At 35.8% G+C, this 18,745-nt stretch overlaps 1 protein-coding gene and 1 long non-coding RNA gene across 7 annotated transcripts in view; one reads left to right on the forward strand and one right to left on the reverse strand.

Annotated features, from left to right (window-relative positions):
• The window catches only part of LOC149609952 (uncharacterized), a 58,624-nt gene that overhangs the window by 39,301 nt on the left and 578 nt on the right, over positions 1-18,745 (reverse strand). The gene's annotated exons all lie outside the window — the stretch shown is intronic.
• Positions 1-18,745, forward strand: part of LOC149609953 (lachesin-like) — a 58,450-nt gene that overhangs the window by 26,605 nt on the left and 13,100 nt on the right. For 3 of the 4 annotated variants that reach the window (XR_016376925.1, XM_089860077.1, XM_089860075.1), the window contains exons 2-5: positions 5,482-5,606; positions 10,471-10,678; positions 13,688-13,870; positions 17,535-17,663. Coding sequence is in view for 3 of the 4 variants with exons in the window: in XM_089860077.1 (XP_089716203.1) it covers positions 5,482-5,606; positions 10,471-10,678; positions 13,688-13,870; positions 17,535-17,663 (645 nt within the window). In the remaining variant the exon portion in view is untranslated. The remainder of the gene's footprint in view (positions 1-5,481; positions 5,607-10,470; positions 10,679-13,687; positions 13,871-17,534; positions 17,664-18,745) is intronic. The other variant, XM_089860076.1, reaches the window with a different exon arrangement.

Here is an 18,745-nt window from a genome sequence, read left to right on the forward strand (position 1 = left end):
ATCACAAAACTGTTTCCTCAACCAATTCCTCGAAGATGAAATAGTGTTTTAAATTACTTCTACTACGGCGGGTAAATTATTTAATAATCTTTTTGAGGCTTGTAATTTAAAAATTCATCGTTGCAAGAGAAGGTTAAATTCTCGATCAATTCTTAGAAGTTGGTAATGGTTTATTAATTAATCTCTACTAGATGGTGGTGCATCATGTAGTTCCAAATTTTTTCAAGTGATTTTTGGCGATAGGCCCTGCTGGAGTAAGATACGATCCAATTAATATTGTCTATTGACGCGTACTACATTGATTGGTAGTTTGTCAAGAACACGAGAAGACATCGTTGATATGCAAGGATTCAATACGCAATTATTTGCAAGATGGTCTAACGTTTGGGCAAGACGACTTGCGGCCAACACGCGTCAAATTGGGCCTTTGGGAAAGACACGAATAATAGAGGTTTATCGTCAGGCCAAATAACTAGTCTATTACGTATATTCGGAATATATAAAGGTTTAGCGTGTTTCCCCCAATTAAATTTAGCCTAAAGACAAAGCGTCTCAACTGGTCCATAACATAATAATTGCTATTAAACTGAAATATAACAAGCTTTACGATAAACACGCGATAAAGTTCGTGCTGAAATAGCATTAGATATTGCAACTGATTAAAATACTTGCCAACTGTATTTAAATTATCGTACCATTGAGGGATAATTGCTTCCAATTATTTATTAAATACTATCTATTTAATTGAATTATCATTTATTTACGAGTGGATAAAAGAGCGCCCCACTTTTCAGGGTAGAATGAAAGTAAAATTGCAAAATTTAAAAGTGGCTATAATCAAGCTAATTAGCAATAATTTAGAAAAGTGGAAATAATGAAGCTAATTAAGAATAATTTGGAAGAGGTAGTGGTAAAAGTTTTTCATTTAGTAATATTTTGGAAAAGGCGCCAATTAACGCGGTTGATATCAACAAAAACAGGCGCATATTTAGCCAGTCATATTTAACCTTATTGAAACTTGAAAATAATGAAAGCTTCAAAATTTAAACGGGGTAATGAAAATAGCAAAGGTTTAACGAATATTAATGTATTCGGAAAAGAACGCGATATTCCTTAAAGGGACCGAAATTTCAGAGCCGAACCTAAAGGGGTAAACTGATAATATATATCCTACGAGCCCCTGTAGAACTTCAATCCGCAATACACCGGTGTATGTTATTTTATTATAAAATTCATATCTTCCGTTTTCTGTACCAATTTAGTAATTTTTAAGATAAAATCGAATCCAAAAATAAATTCTCTACAAGTATTACCAAGTCAAGTGATATTTTTAAAACGTGCAAAAATTCCTTCCGCCTGTCCAATTGTACTGGTCAGTAACATTAATGAAGGCGGAGGAAATGTTAGGTTACGTTTATTGCTAACCCATTTTCGTAAGCACGTGTTCCAGTAAAACCAATTAGAGAAACCTCTACATACTGATCGGCAAATTTCAACAACTTATTTATAGAGATTCATATTTTGACTTTGCTCGCTGCAAACACCTAGGTAAAATAACAGTCGAGCAAAGTAGGAGTGTATGATTTAGCGGAGAGCTTGAGGGCTGAAATGCCCGGCGCTTTCATTAGGAGCATCGTTTAAGTGCTTTTCCATTAAGAAGATGACGGCCGAATAAACGCCAAACCATTTATTAGCGCTTGGCTCTGGCGGCAATATACCATTCTTATTATTCATAAACTAACGAGATTCTATTTAAGATAATGGCAGGGGCTAGCGCCAATAGAACCCTCTTCAGTTTAAAATTCAACTTTTTCCACTTAAAAATAAAGGTAACTTTATATTACAGCGCATTCTTTAAATCATATTTCAGTTCCAGTAAATTCTTAAAATTTAATTCGAAGGGCAACGTTAAATTTTGAGCGATTAGATCTTGTCCTGTTTATTTTGCGTTTTAAACAACGTAAATAAATAGATCAGGATTCAGTATTATCATCATTTAAATCATTAAACATTCATTTAAAGAAGCTCCCCCCGAAAGACAGTTTATTTAATCACGATTAAATCCATCTAAACGAGATAAAAAAGGTTCAATGTTTCGTTGCATCAGTTTACACTACTTCCTGAAAGGCTCTAAACGCAAAAGTATTTTCAAAAGAACCTCATATTGATGAAAAATTGGTGAATGTTAAAACTAATTTCTTACGATGTCTGAAAGTTCAAAACCAAGTCATTACATAAAGAAAAAAATCAATTAAAATGATTTTTTTTTCTAAGAAAACTAATCTTCGGAAATATTTCGAAATGTGAAAAAAATCCGCATAAGAATTTTAAATTGGAAACGGAATTAAGAAAGAGTTTTTACCTTCGGGCCTTTTTAACTTTAGAAAAATATTTTCTAAGAAGTCTGAAAATTACTTTAAAATAATTTTTGTAATTTTCCTTACGCGATACTTGGAAGCAAGTAAAATATTCGAGGTTTTTAAAGCTTAATTCCGTTAGGAAGTTGGGAAGAGAAAAAAAAGACAAAAGTGAAAAATTCGTTTTGAAATTGCCTAACTAGCCTTCATGATCAAACGTTAAAGAGTTAAAATGCATAAATATATTCCATTTGTCCTTGAATATTAAAAAATAATTTTTAAACGCTTAAATGACTATTTCAGGTCATTAAGACAATAGATTAAAATGCCCGCTATGCATTGCGGAAAAGTAAACACGTATTTTGTGATGGAATTGAACAAGAAATAAAGTTCATGGTGGAAGTTCGAACTTCAACATTTTTATTAACAGAGCGAGTGAAATCATTTTTGTTGTTTGTTTAAAATGTGTTTGTCTTTGTGATATTTTAATCGAATTGAATGAAATTAAAACTTAAAACTTTTAAACTTGATAAAAGCCCTTATTTTTCTACCGTTATGGTTGAATACCAGAGTAACTATGAAAAATAGGACTAAAATTGCTTCCTCGTTCAGCTCAAAAACTATATGAAAATTTTTTAAGTAAGTTCCTAATTCAATATTCGTAAGATGTTTGAATAAACTCGTAGTTAAGAGGAAACGCTCACTCCTCGTAAAAATTAAAAAAAAAATATATGAAAATCGATAACAAAGCTAGAAAGCGAGCGAGAGAGAGAGAAAAAAAATTGTATTAAAAATGAGATTTAAAAAAATTTGTGAAATGAGATTAGAAGTAGGCTGTTAAATTATTTCATTTTTTGCTCGAAATAAAAAGGTTTTCTCATAAAGAGTTGGAGCGGCTAGCAAGGGAGCAAAAAATCCTCTTTAGCGGAGTATATCTGGCGTCCCTTCGGGAACTTGATAATCAGCTTAAAGCCGGGCTAAAAGAAAATGATACGTCCCCCAAACACATTATTCGTCGGCCGGAGAGCCCGGATAGCGAAGAGAGCTACGCTGTAATGTTTCCCAAAGATAAAAAGGCACCGCTTAGGCTGTTGACAATAGCTCTGGTCGAGCCTGACCTATTGTTTCATCCTGAACCCCAGCTTCAATATCGGATTTTCACCCCGTCAATGATGAAGGAGGCTAAAAATGACATTCTAAAGGGATAGCAAAATGCCCCTATAGATTCACTTTGCGCGTTAGGTATATTTCTAGAAAATACTTGGGTTTTACAAGAGTTACCCCATTTAACTCTAGCTCGCGTACAAAAGTGTGCTAACAGCATCTTGCGCGTAACATTACACGCTTTTGATACATAAAAATGAGAAAATTAGAACTGAAAAACCAAATTGAGAGAGTAATTTCCATCGAGTGAAATGGAAATAGTTAACCACTTAATAAATATCGCCATTATCTAATAAAAGGTGTTAAAAATATTAAATTCAGGCTTACCAAACCAGGACCCGCTACAAACCGAAGGCAATAAAACTCTACCTTCTAATTCGAACGGTGGAACAAATGGAAAATTCCTATTTTCAAGCGCGTTTAAGCATTAAACTGATATTCGATTGCTAAATCGTGTTACATTGTAGGTCTGGTGTGTCCTTTCAACAAAATTAATAGTAAAGACTATGGGATTTGAACATTTTCAGCAAGGCCTTGTGAAGCATATCTTATAACAGTACTAATCCAACGCTACACCGAAGTGATAATCGAGGAAATTTCTGCAACTGATCGAAAAATAACATGACCAACTATGAGATATCTTTAAATTAATAACCCTTATTGATTTGTACTGGACACTATCCCTTTAAGTTCATCCGGGAATGAAACATCGAGGGGGAAAAAAAGGACGGAAAATAATTCCTTATCATTATTAAAAATACTCCATAGGCGTAAACGCCTTAATTACGAACCAGCTATTAATCGGAATTTCCGACTGCGAATTTTCGTAATGTCGCTTGTTGGCCGTCTCTCCCGTCCGCCGACCCTACCTACCTCTATCTCATTCTTTCTCATCGTCGGAACGTTAATAAAAGGGAAATTACCCAAATATCCGATTATATCTCGGCCTGGCTTTAGCAGCGGAGAGGAGCGAAAAGAATAATCAAAATCTAAAAGGTTTAGATCCAAAAGAGAGTAACTTCGTACACGAAATATCTTCAGAGTTACTTTGTTTTGGGTATAAATAAAGTGTCTTTTTCGGACCTCCCTTTCCCATCTGACTGAAAGCAAACAAATTAAGGATTGTCCTTAAGCCTAAGAGGCCATCTAAAGGAAACCGAGCGAAATAGGAATGCCGCCGCCGCGTGTTTTTTACCCCCTTCTTACTAAATAACCCAAATACCGCTTTCCTATATTGGTTAAGACAAAAATTAGTACCAGGTCTTTGCTTTAAAGAGAGGGTGAAATTGAAAATTAACAAGTTAATTACGATCGTAATAAAGAGAGGGTGAAGTGGAAAAATGTGATTTTTATCGATTATCCTACTAATTATAATTCCAATCTACATAGTGAGACATTCAAGAAATATCACCGAATGGTTTTGAAATTCAAATTAATTTCAGATTTTATATGGATAATTTGAAATAAGCCCCTCTTATAATTAGTAGAATCGATAAAAAAAAATCACTTGATTTTCCTTTTCACCCACCCTTTAAAGAAGCGGCATAAAAACGCGAAATTGAAATGCTATAGCATTTAATTACTCATTCAGTCTTATGGAATTTTGTCTTTCTTTTAACAAGGTGGCACAGTTTTTAACTGGATGAACTTGTAGAAATGTTTGAACAGTCTCAAACTCCTATTTACGAAGAAAACAACATATAGGAGAAAGCTCTTATTGCATTCTCCTTGCATATTTAAGTGTTTCAACCGTCTAAACATTTTTTTGTATATTTTCGCAAAATTGCCTAAAGGTTTAATCACATTAGGAAGCGTAGCGCCCTGGTTACTGTTCAAACATTCCATATTCTTTGCCTACTCCAAAAAGAATATCATTCTGTGCGCCTTTATTCTTGGGTGTACTTTCATCTTCAGCTCTGGAATTTTTTTTCTAAATATAATTCTTTTTTCCAATCCTTAGATTCCGATAATTTGGTGGAAAACGAAGAAGAACCATTTTTTGCGGAACCCAGTAGAAATCATACAGTGTCTCAAGGCAGAGAAGCTCAATTGTCGTGCGTTGTCGACAATCTGGGATCGTACCGGGTAAGTCTTTTCCCGTTACCGAAGCCAGTTTACCCATACCCCTTTCCTTCCGGCCTTACAGCTTCAGTTCCTCTTTGTAAACAGAGCAAAAGCATTCGAAGAATTTTCAATTAAAGCCGACAAACCTTTTCTACGCTTTTCTTACCCTCCGTTTTCTTTAACGGTCTTTACAATCCCGCTGAGATCGGAGCCTTCCGAAGGACACGTACTGATTTTTCAAGCTCAGTTTGTTCTACCATGGATTAACTAACTTAGCTAAAGTACGTTCCTTCGCTCGAAGCTTCACACGCTACCTGTAGAACTTGATACTAGTTTTTCCCAGGCTCTACTTCTGACAATACGTAGTAATTATACCTATCCATGACTGAATCTACTCCTCCATGAGCTTTTAAAACTCTAGCAAATTCACAGAAATTTGTTTTTTCATATTTTACCGCCTCCAATCCAACCAACGTTCATAAGCCCCTGTGAAACCTAGTAACATATTTCATTTGCATAAATGAGGTTTTTCTTATGTAAAACAGGTATATTTTTGGCAAACCAGGAAGGGAATTAGTTCACACCGTAAAAAGACAGTAGCCTACATGGAGATTAAGAGAAATTTAGGTCATGTTCGAGAAACAAATATCATCGAAGTCGCCTATAAGGAAAAATTAAAAAGGCGACGCGAGTTAATAGATTCATGACATGGAAAAACCTTCAAATTTATTTAGTTAATCCACGAGTTTTGAAAAGCCCAAGTAAGGAAAGGATAACTAAATTCTATTCAGAAATTTATAATGAAAAATGCGAAGGAAAAAATTCAGTTCCTTATTTTTATTTTCTGCAGAGTAAAGAAATGAAAATTCTCGGTATCTGTTTCGGTTTGATTGAAGAATTTTTGTTTGTTGCTTATTTTTTCATTACCTGGAAAACCCTAGACCTAAATCTTAATAGACTATGTTTGGATTTAAAAAAGACGCTCTATCAAAGAAGGTTTTAATATTTAAAACTGGGCTTACCTAAACTAAAAAAGAAAAACTTTTTTCGTCAAATAAACGAATTAGGCCTAGGATGAAACGGAATATCAGACTCAATTTTGTTGTTGTAGAGTTATTTAAAGGAAAAGGTCAGGGTACATAACACAAAACCTTACAAACCGGCTTTTTTCTAAGTGCAAAAGGAAAAATATTAAAAAAAAATATACAAGTATCTCTTACAACAAAATAATTAGCATTAAATTAGTCTTAAAAACGTGGACTACTGCGCGACTATTGGATTAGTGGAGTCTGCTAAATCGAACCTCTTACCTCTCTCAGCCCGTGAAAACTCAACCAATCCCTTTTCTCTTGTAGGAGTAAGTGGTTCGATTTAGCAGACGGCAATAAACCAATGGCGCATGGTGCAGTAGTCCTCGTTTTTAAGACTTATTAAATGCTAATTATTTGTATTAAGAAAACATTTTTTTTTGTATTTTTCCTTTTATATTTAGAAAAAGGCCTTTTTAAGGTATAATGTTATCTGAACTTTTCCTTCAAAGGTCAAAGACTAATGCAATTTAATTTTGAAGTTGATTAACATTTCAGTGAAACTTTTAGTTCTAATGGCAATTCACATTTGGACCTTTTCATCCGCTCTACTGTCTCCAATATTTATGAATTTGTGATCGCAAAGAGATTATAATTTTGATCGTATTAAATTTCCCATTATCGTGGAGATAAAACCACCAAAAACAGTTTCCCCAAGTAACATTTTTCTTCAGAAAAGCATTTACAGACTTTTAGACGAAAACAAGTCTCAAGTTTAAATTCCAAGAATTTAGAATCTTGAAGACAATAACAGGAAATGTTTTAAAACCCCAGTTGCGTTCTGTTTTAATAAAAACATCTCTGAAATATTTAAAGACGAAATTCCTTTGGGGTTAAACAACAAAAATTATTTTTGAGTTAAATTAAGGTTGTTACCTTATACCTGAAATATTCACGACTTAATCCACTAAGGAAAGGAGCGTTTCTTTTATATAAATAATTAATAGTGCTTATATTTTCTTTCAATTAAAATTGCCATTTATAATTAAATAGAGTTGCGCTACAACACTAATAAATTTTCCTTTTAGCTTCGGTAAAAAATTCAATACTACATTTTTTCCCTTCTAAAACACTATTCATTGTGCCATACCTCAAGCATATTGGAATATTGTATATTCTTTTTTGTACAAAGTTCGATAACCACGGCCCAAAAATTTATAATAGATTAGTTGAAAACATACTTTCAAATTAAGTCCGGGGTAAGTCAATACCCCGGGTCTTGGAGTAACAAATATGGAGATTTCGTACAACAAATAAGTTTCCGCTTTTTAAGAGCATAGTGGTATCCTTGACATGGAATAAATTTGTAGCGATGTTGTTAATTAGATTATCTCGATGTTTGCCATGCAGTTAAGGCTTATTTTGTTTGTTATCTTTTAACAGGGAACATGAAGTCTATTAGCCTACAGTCATTACTGGTTACGCTTTCTCTCTATAGCAGCTCTGCAGGCTGTGGAAAATATGCAGTGGTATTTTAATCTTAGGCTAGACGAATTTTTCACGCCATTGAGAAGAAAAACCCGATGTTATTATGATCAAACTAAAAGCGTTTGCGAAAATTAATATTTTCATAAATTTATAAGATATGTTCCATAAGTATGACACTACCAATACTGCGTAATGCGAGAGACTTAGTGAGAGCTAGTTCGAGAACAAGCGGGAATTGACTACACTTGGTTTAGCAGTCCATGTTCCTATTTAGTCTGTACTAAGTCTTTGAAAGCGCCTCAACCTATGACGTTTCACTTATGTCACAACAAGCTCTCAGTAACCAGTGACAAACTTATGGAACATATCTTATGAACTTTTGTTATTTTTTGTTACTTAAACCTCCTTTATTGTTTACTCTGAGACTAGGAGATAGAAAACAAACTAAGGGACTTCACCAGCAATATTTTTTTAGGATGTTGGCTACCACTAACCATTCATTGGTTGCTCCAGCTTTTAAGGCTGACTATGAGAGCAAAACGCCTCTTTATATACAGTATAGTGTCTCTCAACTGAAAGAGTTCCATTATTTCGAGGCCTCTACTACTAATTATATTCATTAGTTTTTGAAGGGTCGGCCTTTCCTGTCATTACCATCTCCGCTGGTAGTGATAGGCCTACGAAATTAAGCTATAGAAAACCGCCCCTGCATAAGCAAACTATGAGCTAAACCTGGATCGCTACTATGTGTGCCAAGCCTTTTATCTTTTTTTACGGACCGGAAGTGGCCGTCTTTTTACCGCTCTTGCGCCCTGCCACCTTCAACCTTTTGTTTCATTCTCTAGCGAGTGCGATTTTATCAAGAAAAAACAAGATGTTGATGGCCACGTTAGAAATTTTAAAAAGCCTTCCATCTGTCTAAAAACACAAGTTCACGGATAGGGTTAGGCGGGGGGGGGAGACCTAGGTTCGTAACTTTTCAAAGTAAAAGAAATAAGCTCAAATCTTCAACTTAAAAGATTTTTCTTATTCAGTGGGATGTTTGAGGAACAAATTTTCATCTGAAATAAGTCAACGTTTTTCTGTGTTCTCCGTTAAGTCGGAGTGTCTAAGCCATTGGCCTCAATTAGCTAATTGACACTTGGATAATCTTACCTCACAGGAAATTAAAGTTGAAGACCCTAACCGCCACAACAACCTTATCGAGAGTTTTAAATACCACCAACTACATCATTCCACTAAGCCGTATAATGATGGTTACGTGATCTTAACTTTAGGTGGAACTAAAAGTTAGTGTGGCCGTCTATAAACTTGTTAAGAGCCGCGAAAACGAACACCCAGAGTCAAAGGTCTTTACCGGAGTCTCAAAATAAAGTGGCCTCTCCCATGCAGCTTAAGACTTCTTGGAGATGCCCATTACGAGAGCCCCTTGATACGGACCAAGGCCCGGCTCTCGGCTCTGCCTTAATGTTTCCGAAATTCCTGATATTTGGGGGCCGACTATCGCGATAAAGAGGCGCTTAGTGGAGAAATAACGTCATTACCTATTTCGTTCAAAGAAAAGGAGAAATAACACATTTAAAGGATATAATGGGTATAGCTATTAATTTCTAATAGATTAAGGGATATAATAACGTCAGTATTTTCGCGCCTAAGTTGGATTTAGATTTCTTTAATGGGAAAAGACAAATTGTTCAAACAGAAGCTGCTTGGAACCCCTTCATTTCAGGTTTAACTCTCCCTATGCCTAGTTTTAATGAAATTTAAACTAAATGAAATAGAACTGCAAAAAGTCTAGGGTCCTATATTTTCGTTCAAATGTTTCTAAAAGTCTTAAATTTTGTTCATCAGCGGGCATAAGCGAGGGCGGGAAGGCATTCCTTTTTTCTTTCTTTTCTGTTCTCATTTAACAAGAAAAACCCATCTTAATTTCCCATTTAATATTTAAAAAGGCAATACCGCAAAACATCGCTTGCAAATTTACTTTATAACAATTTTCCATGTTAAAGGATGCACCAGGAATATTTAAATTCAACACGCAAAATACGCCCCATAACGTTCAATTTCTGTCAGATATCTTAATCGCTCCGATTACAAAAAACATTCAATTTAAACTTTGAGTAAAGTACTTAGGACAAGCAAACATTTAGGCGAAACAGTTAACATTAGTTTCCCATAGAGCGCCTGTAGAAATGTTTTCACTGCTGCACAATAAAGTTCAGGGTAAAAAAGTTAAACACCTTTCTCAATATAATGAGGAATAAGAACATTTTTTTCATATTTTAATTATTTCAGCGCTTCTTTTGATTAGAATCACTGATAATTGTTTAACTGTAAATTTTTCTTTTTCAATTTTTATCATTTCACAGCCAGCCTGGATCAAAGTGGAGTCCAAGGCAATCCTGACGATCCACAATCACGTAATCACGCGCAACTACCGTATTCATCTGAGCTTCAGCGACAATCGCAACTTCGTCCTCCATATAAAAAGCGTCCAAGAGTCCGATCGAGGATGGTATATGTGCCAAGTCAATACGGTACCAATGATTAGTCAACTCAGCTACTTGGACGTGCAAGGTAAACTAAAATACTACATACTCGTTCGTCCGGAAAAATAATTGCTTATTTCCTATCCCAATACAAGCGCACACGCTTCCCAACTTTCCCGCCCAATGTGGAATCTTTCCATCTCGTTTTCCTCTCGTATATTTTCTAGTCCTAGGCCTACTTTCCCCTTTGAATCCTTAAAGAAGACTTGTAAGGAAAATCCTAATTGGCTTTAAATATCAAACAATTACTGGGAATTTTAATTAAATTGCTATATTTATCGAAACCTTAACCTCTTAAATGAATCAAAATTATAGACAAAGTTAATTTAACAAAATAAGTGAAACTTACACGATCAAACTAGAAAAAATTAAAAAACTTAAGCTGGAGAAAAATGTTTTGCAGTGGAAACTTAAATCAATGAAAATTTACCTTGCATATCTACTTTAGTACAAGAAAGGTTCGTATTTATCACGTTTCCTTTACGTTTAAAATCATTCGACGGTATAAAAGAGCGCCATTGGCGGATATTGGAAAGAGGGAAGAAAGTAGGAGAGAGAGAGAGAGAGAGAGAAAGAGACCGGGAATTCTACAGCTCCCACCAGTCTGCTTTTAAATATTATTAATGATTAAAGGAGGTTCAAAACCGGAATTTATCAATCAAAATGTTTCTACATATGAAGGCGAATCTATATTTTATGTTACAGTTAGAGGGATGAGAGCTAATGGGAATAATGGTGGGTAGGCAGGAGAGATGATGGTTTCAGGATGCGGAGAGGCTGTCTTGGCTCGCACTCGGTTAGGTCATAACACTCTCCGTAAGTGTGGGTCGACAGGAATCTAGCTGCCAGAGTGTTTCTCGCAGATGGGAGTGCCGGGACTCGCCGGAATCTATATCCATCTACGATTTCCATCTCTATCCCTAACCCTTCTAGAATATGGAAGGAAACTCATAAAATATCATGCCTCCTTCCTGTTTCAGGGTGAAGGAGAATCCTTTAATGGAAGACGACCTGACAATCTCTTTATTATTGAAAATGGCAATACTATAGGTCCCTACGGTAGACCCATACTTACGGAGAGTTAGTTAGGGTTATGATTGATCGCATATTGGAAAATGGAATGGAGATTTTGTATCAAAATGTTGCAAAGATCTTTTCAAATATATTAATTTAAAAGTAACTCTTTTGTCCAAGGAAATACGAATGCGCAGCGACATAAAACGTATTTTAAAATAACCAATTTCTTCAGAACCTTTTTTTTAATTCTCTGTATAATAAACACTTTACATGTATATTGCGTTGAAGAGAGCATGCAGTCCAACACTTAATATGAAAATCCCAATACAGCCAAAAGGTATATTAATTTTGTAGACCTATGAAACTTGGCCGGTGGAAATTAAAAATAAGCCAGAAACCTTTGATTACACCACTGGTACTAATAAATTATATCATCTAATTTGATAATGAGTATTGACAGTTAATTGAAATTTAAGACGGATGGGCAACGCTTGGAAGTTAAAGCCATATAAATATTATAAACCTCAATCCTCTATTATCTGTAAGTCTAATTACTCATTATCAAAATAGGTGAAACCAATGGCATCTATTATTTCATAGGTCTAAATTTTAATACATCGATTAGTTCCTTCTGCTATATTGAGATTTCCAACAAAATACGTGCCGGTCTAATCTCTTCGACTCTCTTTCATGTCTATTCATATTTTACGAAGTAATTTAGCAGATAAAGAGTTATTTTTATAAACTCGCATACGTTGAAATATTTAGTTTTTAACCTGTACCAAAAACCTTTCCCTAAATGATAACCTCAATATCGTAGACAACGATTCCTCATGGGTCAAAGGTAAAATCATTTTAAAATATTTTGTTCCCCCAACAAATATAGATTTTTTGGTTTGGTTTGTTTGTAACACAATAGCAACATTTGACAACAGAGGAGAGCTCGCCTTGAGCTAAAAATATACCACTTCCCTTATAAAAAAAATACGCGTCCACTTACGAAAAGGACAATATTTTATATCCGAAGTTTCTATCTGAGCATAGACATTCGCCCTAACAAGAACCAATTATACTGCAGAGGTACCCAGATACCGCTAGCAAAAAAATATATATATATCCATTTTAATCAGCGCGGTAGAAACGATTTTGTGGAGATTCTTAACCTGCGACATTCCAACGTTTAGCTCTATTTTCCCAAGCGTGACGCAATATTAACATACAGGATTTAAATAATTTTTAATATAAATCAGAGCTAAAGAGCGTCGCATCGCAATTTTTTTGATTGCTGACCGTGTAGATTGTGGGTCCCTTTACAGTTATTGTTTCGTCTATACACCTTCTTACAAAGGCATTTTTGGCTTGCGGCGAAAAGCTAAACATCATTTCTTACCGTAGGGGTGTAGACCTACATTTCTGATCTCGTGGAAAGAGCACGGAGGATGGAGGAGAGAGGGGGGGCGTGGATATATATGATGACGTTCTCCTTTCTCCTCGATCCTATCCCGCAATCTTGATTCATATTTCTTACACAATGCGTTTCTTGTTCGTATCTACTTATGTTATTTTTCCTCCTATTCTTGTCTTACATTTTTCCCGCTTCTACTGTATCAAGGTTCACAGAATAAATGGTTTGCGAGGTTTATATCACGTCAGATCTGACACTTATAATGGTTACGGTTCAATTAAAGGAAGTTAGTTGTTCCCTATGATTTACAGTATCAATTTCATGAATCACAAGCGTTGTTATCGAAGTAGTTCTCAATAAGTCTCTAGCATTACGACGTATATATAAGTGTCACACTTATGGAACTTATCCTATTAACTTATGTCACTACCTAAAGCAAATATAACTCACTGACACGACTGGTATTAAAGTCCGTGCATGTCACGTGTATGTTTTGGTTTCTTTGAATTTGACAAACCAGATGGTCTGAGAGCCATGAGTCTATCGTGTGGGCTTTCCAGAGAGGGTCTTTCCTCAGCACGATCTCACCGAGCATATCTTATTTCTTTCGTTTAGTCCCCCCTGACTTCATTGTGGAAGAGAGCAAGTCGGATATCGTGGCTCGCGAAGGCACAGACATCACGCTCAAGTGTCGGTCCAAAGGTTATCCCAAGCCAAACATCTCGTGGAGGAGAGAAGATAACGAACCCATCCCTTTGGGCTATTGGCAGAAGAAGAAAAGGCTGAGTACGCTACCCTGTAGGGCTCCTCTCAACCTTATACCCTCTTACTTCATATCTATATCCTTAACGCTCACTCTAAGTTGATTCGTATACCCACCCATATAGCCCTATTTCGATATTCCACCGAAACGAGTATAGTGAGCGGGTCGTACCTAAAGAGAAAAAAAACCGCGAAATTTGGTACGCCCGGTTAACGACGCGCTTAGGGTACCAATAATGGCAGGTAGACTTCCCCTCTCTTAGTACCTCCTTTACTTATTTCCTTGAATTGGTGGGAGCCAGTTTGTCGTAACTCGAAGACTGCTTAAAAATATTTTTTATTAAAAAACTAGACGACCGGAATAACTTTAGAAATTAATCAACATGGTTTTACTACACTACTTTGCACAATGATTAGGATTGTATGTTGCCTTAAACTTAAGCAAAATAAGCCTAGATTTTACCCCAAGTTTGATTGGAAGTACCCTCGATTAACGATTTGGTTTTCTTAAGTTATAGCTTGTAGCTTTGCATGTTTATTAATTTAAGTGGGTTTCAGTAATCTCTTAAGGGAGGTTAGATTTTTGTAATTACATAATGCCTATGCCCGATATTGAAATTTCCATGTCTTTGAATAATATTTTGATTTTCATTTCCATGTACCATATTTGGTAAAACCTTTGTCCGAAACCAAATTTAAATGTTTCTTAGATTGAAGTGGAAATATTCTTTATCAAAATCGAAATTACATAACTTTTAGTCTGGAACACTATTCTGTTTAATCTATATTGAAAAGAGGTTTTTCCCCACGTGATCAAAAATTCAATTTCGCTCCTATATTTCACCTTAATTTCTCATCCCCAAAAATTCAAAATTGAAAAGCTACGTCAATTTAGCACAGAGAGTTTGCAATTTAATATCACATCCGAGAAAGAGTTTTAATAAAAAAAGAATGCATGAGAAAACATAATAGAGCAATTTAGGGACCAAATAGGTCGTTACTTTAAATAAGGTTGTTTCCTGGACGCTACACATGGCTAATATAAGAGTCGTTAGAACGCGTGCCGAAAATGACCCGCAAATATTTTTATTCGCACCTTTTAACTTAGTGAAAACTAAAACGAAGGAAAACGTAACCCAATAACATCAGGCTAGTTCGTGCAGCTAAGCATAGGGTTACAATTGATAAGAAAAAAAATAAAAGCTATAAACTCTTTTCAAATATTCCGAATATTTGAATATCGAGGTCACGTTTTTCTTCAATATCATCAAGAATTTACGAAACTTTCCCAAGAATATTGAAATTTTGGATTTCAGATTCATGACGCTGAGAATTTATTGATAGTAATTAACATAACAATCGAACTTATAACTCTTGTTGTTTTAATGGTAAATTAGAAGACAATATTTACCATATTTTTTCAATATTCAGTGAAGCATTGTCTTGATTCACAAACACTATAATAATATATACTACATTTCATCCCTCGAATCATTTTAATAATGGATTAAGGGCTTGGAAAATTTTGACTACTCTTTAACCATCAAGGAGGAAAAGGGCCTTTATGGTCAGTCCCTAGATGATCATCTACCGTGTCGCGAGTATTGTAAAAAAATAAAAGAGCAGACGTTGCTACATACTTGTATGAAACGGTTCGTCTCGAGAAGTCTTTTCGGCGACATATCCCGAGTGTTTGTTCAAAAGAGAAAAAATAAAGAGAAAATGATGTTTAACAGATAAAGTATGGTAAATGTGTACCTGTCGAAATATAGTAGTTACGACCTTTTAGATCTGAAAGAGGGGGACGCTAGACATGGGTTTTTTATTCGCGCGGAAATCTGATCGACGCGGTCAGACGCAGATCCCCATAACCTGAGCGTTTTAGCTTCGAATGGAGAGGATGCCATGGGGGTTGATTTCACTCCAATTCCATAGCACGTACGGAATAGATTTCTCTATTCAATGCTTTCCTATCACGATAGCGTACGGTTGTATATGGATTTATTTTACTTTGTTTTGGTAACGTAACGTTCGTCTAACAACTACCTTGTAAGTTATCCTCATTTTGAAAAACTATTTTAAGGAAAGTTTGTATTGCTATCTGGGGAAATCAAGTATATGGGTTTCTGTAAAGGTTTTCCAAAGCTAATACTTGTAGTAAGCCGGCATAGTTTTTTTAGAGGTTACTCGATAAATGGGAGTTAAATATTGTCTATGACCTACAGAGCTGACCACAGCAAAATACAGGACACAGGTGTTCCTGATAAGCCTGAAGGCATAAAAGGGGGATATTCTTTGGACGATTTTTAGTCGAAAATGTTCAGTGACAATTTGGCGACCGGGCCGCTGTTTTCGAGTTATGATTTAACTTAAATTTTACTCGCATGATGAAATTAATGCTAATTTAATGCATTAAAAAGTCTTTTCCAATACTAAAACACATCATTCCTGCCGTGCTTACTAACTCCTTCATTATTTAAACAAAAATTTCCAAATCAGACTAAATTTCGAAAACATAAGGTAGGAAGCTAAAATGAAACGTTGGACCTCAATAATAATCTACCAGTTTTCAAAACTTTTAAGGGAAATGATGAAAGACGACAAAATGTATGAGCAACATCAGGAAAATTTCCCCGGGTAAATATGTTGGACTATTAGTCCAATAGAAGTAATCTAGTTTAGAAGTGAAGACGTACGCGTGTGTGTACGCTCCGGATGCATTAAAACTATCTCAAAGATTCAAGTTACGATAATACTGGCTCTCTCTCGCAGGTATAAGCGATACCCCGAAAGAGAGTGAACGAGGCGAGGCGAGGAGGTGAAGTGCCGTGGCTATATACTCTTAGTCGGTTTTGTTTGCTTTTCTAAAATTCAAATTAGATCCCCGGGACCTAATCCTCGGCCGGCTAGTGCCGCGGATAGTCAACCCCTTTCGCTTCAAATATCGACGAAGGTCCGCGGCGTAGATCAAATATTTTCGGAAGCAAACATCGAGGAGTAGTTTGGCGAAAAGCCGTAAATGGGTTACGCGACTTTAATAATCCGCGACGGTATAGCCCGGTTACGAATTTTATAATGAAATAAAGGGGGAAATTGAGGGGTTGAAATATAACAATGGAGGAAAGCTAGATACCCAAACTGTCCGACTCGTTTAAGTATATACTTAAAGTACGAAGACCATAAAGATGAAGTGAAGGATATTTTCATGTAATTAAAAGGAGGATGACAATCATTCCAAGCGAGCAGTTCGGACTCCTTTCAATTACACAGGAAGCTTATTTAGAGCGAAGTAACTCGCTATAAAATGCTTGTCTATGCGAGAGAGTTCCTCTAAGTAATATTACGAATTCCTAATTACGATGCCCGGAATAATTCGCATCATTTTACCCTGGAAGATCAAGAACATGTCACACTGCCTTACTACTTGTCTATTGATCAAACCTAATATTGTTATAAACAATCATCGCGGAACCTATTAAAAAGTTCGATAATGAAACTTCACTTTGTATTTTATGGAAAACATTCGCTTTGGAATTGGAAATAAAACGATAGATACCACGTATTTAAAAATTGGTCACGTAAAGAAGTGCTTCCATCTTAGAAAAGTGCAATTATGACTTCGTTAACTTCCAATTATGAACGTCCCTCAAAAAATGACCTAAGCCTTTTCTAATATTTTTCTCTTCTTCCATTATTGCAGCGACAGCTTACAGCGGAGAAACTTTAAACATAACTAGAGTGAGTCGTCTACATATGGGCGCCTATCTCTGCATCGCTTCCAACGGGGTGCCACCCTCCGTTAGTAGGAGAATACTTCTACACGTGCAATGTGAGTAATTTTCAAATCTTCCAAATATTAAACGAACGCCTCGTGCTTTTCCCTCCAGGGAGATGCATGGTCCATCCAGTCCAAGCTAGATGAAACGTTCGCGGATTTTATGAGTCATCTTCCATTTTCTAGCAACGTTCCAAAGTCGCTCTAAAAGGGGCCCCGGCCAGAGAACCGCCGTTAAAAAGTGTAAATTTATGAAGTCTTGTTTGCGCGAAACTTATCCGCTTAAGTTACCATCTAAATCCCATAGATTTATTCACGGTTCCTCGCTTCTATGCGAACAACCGGCTTTGGGATTCGATGCATAGGTTAGAGGCAAGGCTTAGCTTGATCACAATTATTGCTCTACAGGGGAGAAATATTCGATTCAAACTGCCTGTGATTTACAAAATCTTCGCGTACAATGGGACTCCCTTGTCTTAACAGTGAGGGGTGCAAAATCACAATCATTAACAAATTGACAATAACAATAACATAAATAATATGAGGGTCAAAAACCCGTTAAACCCTTTTCTAAAATGGACTCAAGCTCAGAAATACTTCAAACAAAACTTTTCCACCCTGTATCGAAGTCCAGAACAGAAACGAAAGCCATCGCCACAATATTTCTCTTTCAAGTTTTATTACTGAGGCGGACTTTCATGAAATGCCGTCGAATTAGAGTGTATTCTTTCGTCATGTATGTTTAGGGAAAAGAGGACATAGCCCTTATTTGAATTGGGAAGTGGGGCATTAACTGACGTTGCGTCAGAAAGAGCTTGGCCAAAGTGGTAGCAGAAAGCTTATTAAAACTTTAAGATGAAACGCAAAAGCCGAAAGTTGAAATTAACTCTTTAGGCTGTTGCAAAGAGCCCCACACTCTTGACATGACGTTAGGTTTAGGCTTAGACGAGCGGTACCCCTTTTCAAACATACAATAAGACAGATAAAGTAGGTGCACACTCTAATAACAATCTGCCTAGAACTTTGAAGTGGTTTTCAAAGTAGATTTTTGCTTAAAAACTTCTCATTAAAAAGATTAATCATTTTTCTGATTAGAAATGAATATTTTTACTTGTGAACTATTCAAACCAATAAGT

This window comes from Phalangium opilio, unplaced genomic scaffold (assembly GCF_054372755.1).
Source record: "Phalangium opilio isolate 3A_F unplaced genomic scaffold, DU_Popi_V2 ptg000344l_1, whole genome shotgun sequence".
NCBI classification, from domain to species: Eukaryota; Metazoa; Arthropoda; class Arachnida; order Opiliones; family Phalangiidae; genus Phalangium; species Phalangium opilio.